An 11,352-nucleotide genomic window follows, 5' to 3' on the forward strand; every position below is an offset into this window, starting at 1 on the left:
TAAAGTGCAGAAATGCAACCAAAGTAAAAGCTTTGACAGAATTCAATCAATGGAGCAATTAAAGTAAAAGCAAGACCAATGATTTGCTCATGAACTCATCTACACTCGAGAAGACATCTCGGTGATTTGTGCCATATTGAACCCAAGCTCAACTCACTGACTAAACATCACAAACTGAAATTAAGACTAGAAAGTAGTAAAGAAAACTAAAAACACTACAGAATTTAAAGGCAGAAAACATAAAATTGCAAGTGGAATAATAAGCAAACAACTCACCAATGGTAAATCAGAACTGAAACTGGAATATTGTATTTCATTATCAAAATCAAAAGAGGATTACATGAGTTCAAGAGAAATGCTAGAATTAAAATGGTGAAAGGGAACTCACTTAGCAATCCCAGCCAATTTGTGCTCGTGATCAACCAAATTGAACTACTCACACAATAATGGAAAACCCCTCTTACAATGCACTTTCTCTCCCTCGCATAAGACCTCGAACCCTAGGTCAAAATTTCTCTCGTTCTTGCACTCTCCCTAGGGCTCCTCACAAAACCCTAAAAGCTGCCCTTTTAAAGCCTTTGATTCATCACTGACTCCAAACAGAATGCAAGGTTTACTCTTGTTGACAAGCTTAGAACGCTGCTGGTCTGGTGTGTGGACATAAGCTAGGCAACCAAACACACGAAAGTAGTCAACAGAGGGTTTTATTCCACTCTAAGCTTCCTCTGGAGTCTGATCTTGTACTGCAGATGTAGGACTTCTATTCAAAATGTGTGCACACCATTTTGTAGCTTCTGGCCAAAAAAATTTTGGAACCTGTCTTCCAATCAGCATAGTACGAACCATATTCATGATGGTTCTGTTTTTCCTTTCAGCAACCCCATTCTGCTGGGGAGTGTAAGCAGCCGTTAGTTTCCTCCTTATCCCTTGATTTCTACAAAACTCCTCAAATTCTTTTGAGCAAAACTCTCCCCCTCTATCAGTTCTTAAGCAAATAATGCTTTCTCCAGCTTCCTTTTCAACAAAGGCCTTGAAGTTTTTGAACAGGGAAAACGTTTCAGACTTCTGATTTAAGAAGTATATCCAAGTTTTCCTTGTTAGATCATCAATGAAGCTTAAAAAATATCTCTTATTGCTGCTAGAAGTTGGTTTGATTGGCCCACACAGATCTGCATGAACCAGTTACAGTTTCTTGGAGGCTCTCCATACTCCTTTTCTGGACATTGAATGTTTGTGTTGTTTTCCTCCCAAGCATTGTGTGCAAGCCTTTTGAGGAGCTGTGATCTGAGGCAATCCTATCACCATTTGCTTAGAGGCAAGAGTACTCAAGCCATCATAGCTTAAGTGTCCTAGCCTGTTGTGCCAGAGTTAAGAGTAGCTTTCTGTATTCATTTGAAGACACATATTTGCTTCCATAGTTGTTGTTAAGACAAACATCCTGCTAGCATTCATTGGGATTTCACATAGAACTTCTTTCTCAAGATTTGTAATGGTACAAGTGTTGCTTTGAATTCTGATGTGCAGCCCCTTTTCCTGAAGTTGTCCTATGCTCAATAAGTTGTTTTTCAGTTCAGGAACGTAATATACATGTGTAATAACATGCATCAAACCATTCACCTTCATTTTAATGGTTCCTTTCCCCATTACAGCTATATGAGTGTCATTTCCCATCTTCACTTTGCCTTTGAAATTCTCATCTAACTTTGAGAACCATCCCTTGTTGCCACTCATGTGGTTGCTGCATCCTGAGTCCAAGAACCACTCATCTTTTTTTTCCTTCTTTTCCTTCTACTAGGACCATTAGTAAGATTTCTTCCTTATGTGCATCCTTATCCTCCATTTCTGCATAATTTACTTTCTTCTCCCACATTAGACACTCATATTGAAAATGTCCAAGTTTATGGCACTTGAAACATTCAACTTCATTCTTGTAAAATGTTTGTCTTCCTCTTCCTCTACCTCAGAAGGCTCATCTTCCTCTTCCATTCTTCTCATCAAATATTGTTTGCATAACCTGCTCTTCTTCCACTAAGCATGTCATTCGCTGCTCATGCACCAATAGGCTACTTTGTAATTCGTCTATGGTCATGGTATTCATGTTGTTGGATTCCTCAATTGAACATACCACATAGTTGAATTTCGTAGTCATAAACCGCAAGATTTTTGCAGTGATGACACTCTCTTCCATACATTCTCCCACTACTTTCATACTTTTGGCTATCTTTAGAGTGCGGCCAAAGTATGAGTTCACCGATTCTCCTTCCTTCATTTGGAGTGTCTCGAATTCCTTTCGTAAGGCCTGCAGTTGCGCACGTTTCACCCTTGTAGAGCCTTGAAATTTTTGCTTCATAGACTCCCATATATCCTTGGACGTTTCATCATTTAGTATTGTGTCCAAAATCTCTCTATCTATTGCTTGATAAAGATAATTCTTTATCTTCAAATCTTTCAGTTGTTGTTCCTCCATTCGTTTAAGCTCTGCTTCTGATGCAGTTGCTTTGTCTCGGACAACATCAATGTTGTGCTCGAGCAAGTTCTAATACTCCTTGGAACGCAAGAAATTCTCCATTAATTTGGCCCAATGGTCATAATGACCATCAAATTTGGGAATGGCAGGTTGAACGTACTTGCTTGTGTCTGCCATTTCTGATAGCACTCACTGTTTTCCCAAACCTCACCAGTGTATCACTCTTCCCAACCCAGTTCAGAAAACAAAGCTCTCTAGTGTTTTTCTCTCTCTCTCTCACTCACAAGTAAGTTTTTGGTTCAGGCCCACGAAACTCTGATACCAAATTGTGAACGTAACTTATGGTAAGTAAAAAGATCTCTGTATGCAATCTGAAACTGTGTTATGTATTTCATCAAATTACATTGTTTAAATAAATTGCAAAAGAAAGAAAAACTGCTCTCCCTCACTCTGCCGAAAACTAATGGGCAATTTCCTAATAATAGGGTAGCTAATATTTAGCTCCTACAATTCCCTAAGATTCGGTCAGCATAAGACCGTTATTCAGAACAAAAATTTAAATAAAACATAACAAATCTGCAATTTTAAAACTAGAACATATCTCCTAACATTCGTTGCATCCTTGATCAGCCTTGATCAGCTCTCGTTCGTTCATCACGACTCAGGTTTCAAATTACCTCCATCCGCACTATCGCGCATCAAGCTTGCTTTTTCTTTGGATCAAATTCGTGCATCACTGAATCAGGGATGCACATCATATTTGCTTGTGCCTTGGGGCTTCTGGTTCATGACTAAAATCTTGTGCTTCCTCTCTCTCTCAGATCAGCATCCAAAAAATCTTCCTCTTTTAGTGAAACATGCGTTCTGATAAAGAGTGAAGCTGCTGCAAGCTGTAAAACCACCAGGGGCATCTCCACAAAAGGAAAATATTAGATTACGGGTTCAGGAGCAATTGAGAAAAAAAATAAAGGACTTCCTGACTAAACACTATGCTATTTTTAAAACTAATCTTTTAAACACATTTTAATAAAAACAATATTTTTTTAGATAATCAACAAAAACTAATTAATTAGAGATACAACTACATTTATTTAAACTAAAACCAAATTTTTAGAAAAGAAAAACACTACAAAATTGAGTGCTAACAATTGAGTAGCGTTAATTTGATAACATCAACAACATTGTTATCCGTGATCCTCAAAGACTAGTTCATTATTAATAAAGAATATAAAAATATAAAACAAAGAGGAGAAAGAAAACGAGGAGTCAATATATACTAAGGTAAATGTGAGAAAGGAAAATAATGAGATAATTCCTAAAACTAGAAATTTAGCAAATGATCATCCAGAAGAGAAGTAAAGGAGCCACCACCATCATTAACCAATAAAACAAATTTTTTTTCACTTTAATTTCAATTTTAGTTTTTAAATTTTGTTTTAAATTAGTTGTTTGATAATCAATTATGCATGTCTTAGGTAAATTAGTATAGAATGTAAATACCTTTTAGATATGGTTGGATTACGTAGAAAAAGAACAAACACACTCTTGAAATTGTTTTTGAAAATTGAGAGTGCAATTTGAAAATTGAGAGTGCAAGGAAGAAAAAAAAGAACCATGAGAATACTTAAAAGAGCAAAATTGACACAATGCAGGATAGTTTTGTGGTTAAGGATTGACATAGGGAAGTGAATCTAACCTTGTGAGATAAGTGAGCCAAACACTTCACGGGAATTTTGTGTCATTGGGTCATGAGTTTTGTGTCTAATTTTTTATAGTTATTGTCAATACCTAATTTTATCTATGTGAATATAAAATTATTTCCAAAATAGTAAAAAAAAGTTTTAAATGAAAAAGGATAAAAATAAATTGTTTGAAAAAATAATAAAATTGATTAATAAAGTTTCTTTAATTTATGATTTTAAAAGTTAAGTAAAATAAGGATTTTGTGTTTTAAAATTAAAAATAAAAGAAAAATAAAACTTATTAATTATTTTTTGTTCTCTTTCAATTCCTAATGATGCCTCCATCTAATTCACAATTTGCATTAATATGATCCTTAACGCTTCATCATTGGATTGGCACTTTAGAAAACCCTCACTGCATATCTTTCGAGGTTGTAGTTCGTGGCAATCTCGCGGGTAGTGGGTTGCATTCATCCTCATCTTCTTCCCTGAACCTAGCGGCGGATGATTTTAGGGTCAGAGAGGGGCATGACCCCCCAAATATTGAATTTTTTAATTTTAAGTATTATATTTTATGAATTGATCAAAATTAATTTGTGTATTTTTTATTTATTTTATAAAGTACAACATATAATGTTAATAGATAATAAATAATGAAAAATTTTAGGTTTAATTTCTCTTTTGGTCTTTGTTTTTGTCAAAAAATTGACACTAGGATTATATTGATTATATAACAAAGCAAATCATCAATATTAAGAGTTTCAATTTTAATGAAAGAATCATTAATCCGTTTTAAGAAATTTATCTTAAAAGAACAAATTGCATTAGTTTTTCAAAAAATCAAGACCAAATTGAGACTATAAAAAACTAGAGGACCAACTTAATATTTTTAAACAAAAACATGAATCAAAAGAGTAATTAAACCAAATATTTATTAGAATAATTTTTATTTTCATTCTTATTGTATTTTTAGTTTTTTCACAAATTGTAATCATTTCTCACTCTCGTATGTTTTCCTTTTTTTGAAGAAAAAAACATTAGACACAAACTCATTATTTTTGCTTTTATTTCTCATTTATGCTCTTCCTTTCTTGTCTCTGATCTCACTTGATAATAAAAACATTATTTTTTATCTCATTAGCTTTTTGTTCATCTTTGTATGAATATAGGAAAAAAAAGTATCATGTGTTTTTTTATAACCAATTTTTAATTGTGACTTGATTATAATATATTTTTCTTTTAATAATTATGTGTCTCAATTTTTTATTAGATTATGATAAATTATTTTTTAATATTGTTTACAGAAAAAAATATATTGATAAAGAATAAAATAATAAATTTATGGTTTAAAAGTGATAAAAAAGAAACTGTTAATGAAAATAATATATTACATATTTTGAAGCATTATACTAATGATCAAATTGTTTAGTAGAGAAGCTATTTTTTGAAACATTATACTAATGATCAAATTTAATGATCTCAAAATTATATTATTTTGCTCCCTTCAACATTTTTTGTCAAGTTCTGCCGTCGCCTGAGCCACCCCCATCATTCCTGGTTCGCGACTGCCGTTGGTTGTTCGTCGTCTCTACGTTGGTGCTTGAACTCGTCACGAGCTCGTCGGCCTTGGAGTTCTCATTTTCTCTTACCATCGCATTTTTTGAGTTTGTTTTGGTGTGCGAGAAGACCACAATATATTGATTCTATACTCAGTCTACTATTTTAATTCATTCATCGTTAATTGCACTCAATTGGAGTTGGTAATGATTTGGGTCACTGACGGTTTGCCGGTTTGATTCTTACGGTAAGGGGTTTTTGTGCAGGTTTGCTTTTATGAGTGGGTTTCTCTATAGGTGCGAGGCACATTTTAATATCTTAGCTTTGCTTATCAGGGCACATTGTATTTTTTAGATAGACATTTGCAAATTGAAGCATGATTTCATATTATAAGAAAAGTGATCCATGTTTTGTCTTTGGGAATATGACTGTGCGACTTCTTTGTTTAAACCATTGCACCTGGGTCTGAATTGGATTAGACTTCTTTGTTTAAACCATTGCACCTGGGTCTGAATTGGATTAGACATGTAGAATTGCATGATATTAGGCTAAATAGCTAGACACCCAACCTTCTCTGCATGTGTGGGTCTGTTTTGAATATTTAATTCATGCATGGTCATATGCTTTATGTATATATTTGTTGGAAGAGGCATCACGTGGTTCATTCTCAAAAAGCATTTGCGTGCATAACATATATTGAAATGTGAATGATTAAAAAAAAAGATAATTTTTTACAATTCTTTTTTGATAAAAAATTATTTTTTTTAAAGGTATGAATACTCGAATGATCGTCCGCATCAGCTTAGTGCTTAATATCTTTCTTTTTTAATAAATAATCAAAACATGGTTTTTTAAAAGGGCATGAGTATTCGAACGATCATTCGCATCAGCCTAGTATTTAATATCTTTTGTTTTTATATAAATAATCAAGATATGTTTGCAAAAGGTATGAATATTCGAGGGACCGTCTGCGTCAGGCTAGTACTCAATATCTTTTCTTTTCTTAAAACTTCTAAAAAGTATAAAATTTTAAAATTAAAAAATATCAATACTTGTTCACTAAACTTCAGTTCTCACTAGCATTCTCTTTCATTATTTCATTTAAGCCAAGCTCCTGCTGGCACAATTTCTTAAATAGTCATAAAGAACTACGTAGTATTGATTTCTCATTTTTAATGAGAATACGTAGGATCAAGGTTAATCTTTGTCGGGTCCGTTTTTACTTAAAAAATAATTTTGTTTAATATTTTCTTATTTGTGGGAAAAATAAGTATTTAAAATAAACACATCATTTCTGCACATTCAATTAAAGGTATCGCCTTTGGACGGGCGTTGTAGGGTGCTAATACCTTTCCCACGCGTAACCGACTCTTGAACCCTAGATCTTATTTTCGTAGACTTTAATTTATCTTTATGGTTTTCCATAGTTTTTCAGAATAAATTATGGTGGCGACTTCAAATCTCTATTTTCAAACCAATTTCTTTTTTATTCGTTATTCCATCACAATTTAGGTTGCGATAGTTATTAAGAATGGTTGGCTTAGATAAGATTAAGGCAAATATTTTTTGTGAAAAATTCTGAATAACCAGAGCCAAACAACACCTTACACAAATTTGAATGAAAATTATCCCTTTTTGAAATTGGCCTGAAAGATGCACCCTAAGCCTAAAATGTAGGTAATCAAACCTTTCTTTATAATGAGAAGGATGCAACAAGGTGTGTGTGCCATGAAGGGAAATTATGAGTTGTAACAAAGGAGAAAACAAAAACAAGTCAATTAGAGGTGTACTAAAAGGAAGGAAAAAGAAAAGAAAAATTAGGCTGCAACGTTGAACTCATGGCATTTACACGTTGTTATCCTTTCTAGTAGTGAGTCTTGCTTGTGTTGAAAAACAAAGTTCTATGATAGTCCAACCACATTACAATCCCAAAAGACCTTAGTGATATATGCCAATCTTGTGTACATAACTGTTAGAAATGAAAATACAAAGCTAAGTGGACATGTAAAAGGTTCTTAGAGAGTAAACGTTTTGAACACTTCGAAGGATACAAATATTCACTTTAAAACAAAAAATCCATTAAGAGACCTTGTGTTTGATCTTTAGCTATGATAACTGAATTGCATTTGTGTTTAACAAATTTCATTGGTTTCAATTAAAGTATTGTGATTGCATTTCTCTTAGCTTTTAATTAGTGTGAATTATAAGTTCCTAGACCAACCATGATTGGATTTTTGAAACCATTTTGTTGAATTGTATAAGTTTTGCTTGGGGACAAGCAAAGAGCTAAAGTTAGGGGATGTTGATAAGTGCCTAGTATTAGTAAAATTGCATATAATTTAGACATTTATGTTGCATAAATTCAATGTAAAAATCACTAAAATACCATTTTGCATTAAAATACAGAATGAGGAGAAAGGAAGTTATAAAAAAGTGGAATATAATGTATTTGTGTTGTTTTTGCAGGAAAACAAAAGAAATTAAGACGTTGGTGCAAAGCCCCAAAGTTGCAGCACAACCAAAAGAAATGAAGTGAGAAGATCCAGAATATGAGCCTACGGATGAGCAACGATATTGGCACTGCGCTACATTTTAGGAAACCTTCACTACAGGAAAACCTTGAGCTCCAAAATGACGGTATAACATCAAGAGAAAACCCCCAAAAGAGGGAAAGCTCCATGGATGATCACTAAGATGGATGCCCTAACTTGGAAGACAACCCACTCATGAAGTAAACCTGCATGGCTAACCTACTTAGATTGGAGCTAGAGCAACACCTAGAATTATGTAAATATAAATCATGTCTTTGTCATTTTTATGCTGATTTTGTAAATCATTCCAGAGAGGAAACTCTATAATTAGGATAGGTTTATAGTGTATATCTTTCATAAGTTATGGAAGAACGAAAGCAACTCCATGTTCTTGTTGTATACATCAATATGAGCAACTACCTTCTAAACTCTTTGTATTGCACCTGGTTTGATATATATTATGTTCTTGTTTTATGTGTTGGTTATTTGGTTTCTTCTTATTCATTTGATGACTTGAGTGTTAGTTTTGAAATTGTTGAAATGACAAGAATGGGGAGGGGGCGTTGAATTGGCTAGTTACAAATTTAGGCTATCTTTCAAAGCTAAGAACCACCTTTATTTGAATCAATTTGATCACTAATAAGTGCCAAAATTCAGTAAAGATTCGTAGCAAAGTTTGGCACTTATGCTTTTAATCTGTGTTCATTTCATATTGATTCTCCCTAAATTTAAGACAATTGATTTTGAATCACATGCTTCCAAGTTTTGATTTAAAGAAATCATTTAATCCTATTTTGTGTGTTTTCAGGAAAGATTAAAGAGAACTTAAGAAGAGTGAAGGAGAAAGCAAGAAATAAAGAAGAAAAGGAGGAATGTGTGCAACAGGTCGCTCAAAGCAAAGGTGTTTCGCTCAAGCTAGGACATGCTCGCCCAAGCCAAAGTCTTCTCGCCTAAGCGAGACACTTGCCGCCTTTGTCGCTCAAGCGAGCTTGAGCTCGCTTAAGCGAGAGTTCGTGAAGAAGCCATAAGTAGTTTTGTAATTCTCGCCCATGACTTTTCAAACACAAAACAAGACCCAACAACCTAAATTGAGTGCAGTAAAAGTCAAGGTGCCACTAAATTGCTAGTAGGAAGACTTAAGGTGCCACTAAATTCAGTGCAACAAGAGTTAAGGATCCTACAATGTGGAAATCTGAATACTGAAGCTATAATCGGACATGGTTCCATTCCATATTCAAAATGTGGCAAGCCACCTTTAGGCCATTATAAAACTACATTACTCTTGTGCTAGATAATTTTTTTATCTTCAATACGTAAAAAAGTTTTTAAAAAAACAAAACACACAATGCACAAGAGATAAGTTTTTTCTTAATACAACTAAGGTTCAATATAATTTGTTCATACAGCAATAAATTCATACAAATTGATACCAACACAACAATCAATTCATACCAACACAACAATCAATTCATTCCAAGATAACAACATAGAGATAAATTGAAGCAATTGAAGTGTTTGGTTAAAGCAAAGATTCGTACCTCTCCTCCTCGACGATGTGGCAGTGAAAGCGGAAGGGCCCCTCCTCGACGGTCGGTGCTTCCGCTACCCACGACAGAACTCAAACTTTTGCTACCCACGATGACAAGCTTTCGCATCGAGACTCAGGCGATGAACCTCATGGCAGATCGCGGTGGAAGGAAGCCATGGCACAGATCAGTCTCGCTGGGCAGTAGAGATGGCATGACAATGGGTTGGCTTGGTGGGCAGTGGGTTAGCTTGGTGGGTAGTGGGTTTTGGCTTGTTGGGCAGCGTTGTGGTGGGCACTGTGAAACAGAGAAAAGAAAGTAAAATTTTGGGAGAAAATGAAACATGAAAGAGGGAATCCCAATTCTAAATTCTGATTTCATCGACGATATTATTGATGGCACAGATCCATCGGTAAATATGTCGGAGTACAAAATCAAAGACGTTATCGACGAACAACATGTGTCAGTAAATGCATGTAAATGCATATATGAACATTTGTCGGTTGATAACGTTGTCGTTGACGCGTTCAAATTAATACTGCTAAACTATAGCAACTTCAGTATTGCTAAGATAGTAGTCAACAAAATAGAAAGGGTAAAGTAACCCAAAGTCGTCTCCCAACGAACACGGAATTGATTTTTAACAAGTTAGTTCTTATAAAATCTATACAAAACAGTTAGTCAAATAAAATAATAAAAATATGGGAGGATTAAGATAAAATAAGATAGAAAGAATAGTAAAGAAAAATAGATTGATTCCATTGCTTTTTCAAAATAGATTCATCATCAGTTATCTAAAGATTATTGCTCAATTAATTATTGTTGTAGATTTACAAATTAATCAATGTAAAGTCTCAATTAATTTGTTGGCGTTCTCACTTTTAACCAAAGTACAGTCTCAATTAAAAGTAAGAACTTTTAGATTATCCATAGTAAATTCAACCAAAGTACAGTCTCAATCAAATTTACTATGCCTAATCATGTCTATTCTTTTATCTTCTCATCAAATAAAAAGCTTAATTAATCAAAGTAAAGTCTCGATTAATTTTCGTTAGAGTAAATACCTTTAACCAAAGTAAAGTCTCAATTATTGGTAAAAACTCATTCAATCACATGAAAGTTTCTAAATAAAATCAAAGTAAAGTCTCAATTGAATTTAAAAACCCTTTAACTCATATGATTAGCATGCGTGTAGATTTAAAATCATTACTTTTTACGTGATTCAAAGATAAAAGACATAGATGAAATTAAACCTCAACAATAATAAAAAGAACAAAGAAATTATTTCATTCTAACCTCAGAATCCATAATGAAATTACAATGGAATCAACCCAAGAAATTTAAAACTCCATGAATGCAAAATAAAAATAGAAGAATGAAGAGAGAGAAAAAGGAAACGAAATTAGGAACCCCTAAGGGTTCCAAAACTCCAAAGTCCTGAGCTTGTCTTTCTGCTTCTCCCTTGGTCACTTTATATAGGAATTGGACTGGGCTTTTCTGTTGCTAAAATATCTCAAATATCTTTTAAAATAAAGATAAAGATAAATATTTAAAAATATTTGGAGAGATATAGACTATTTGACAAATAT

General features: G+C 33.6%; 1 protein-coding gene across 1 annotated transcript; it reads right to left on the reverse strand.

Annotated features, from left to right (window-relative positions):
* Window positions 1-1,969: 1,969 nt before the first annotated feature.
* LOC114188412 (uncharacterized) lies at window positions 1,970-2,467 on the reverse strand. The gene has a single exon (XM_028077000.1). The coding sequence runs from the start codon at window positions 2,465-2,467 to the stop codon at window positions 1,970-1,972; it is 498 nt and encodes a 165-aa protein (XP_027932801.1).
* Window positions 2,468-11,352: the final 8,885 nt, after the last annotated feature.

The sequence above is a fragment of the Vigna unguiculata genome, chromosome 6 (genome assembly GCF_037176805.1).
Source record: "Vigna unguiculata cultivar grain cowpea cultivar isolate G323 ecotype 2 chromosome 6, ASM3717680v1, whole genome shotgun sequence".
NCBI classification, from domain to species: domain Eukaryota; kingdom Viridiplantae; phylum Streptophyta; class Magnoliopsida; order Fabales; family Fabaceae; genus Vigna; species Vigna unguiculata.

Excerpts from the sequence above, each read along its gene's own strand:
- LOC114188412 (XM_028077000.1), bottom strand. The coding sequence starts at position 2,467 with ATGGAGGAACAACAACTGAAAGATTTGAAGATAAAGAATTATCTTTAT.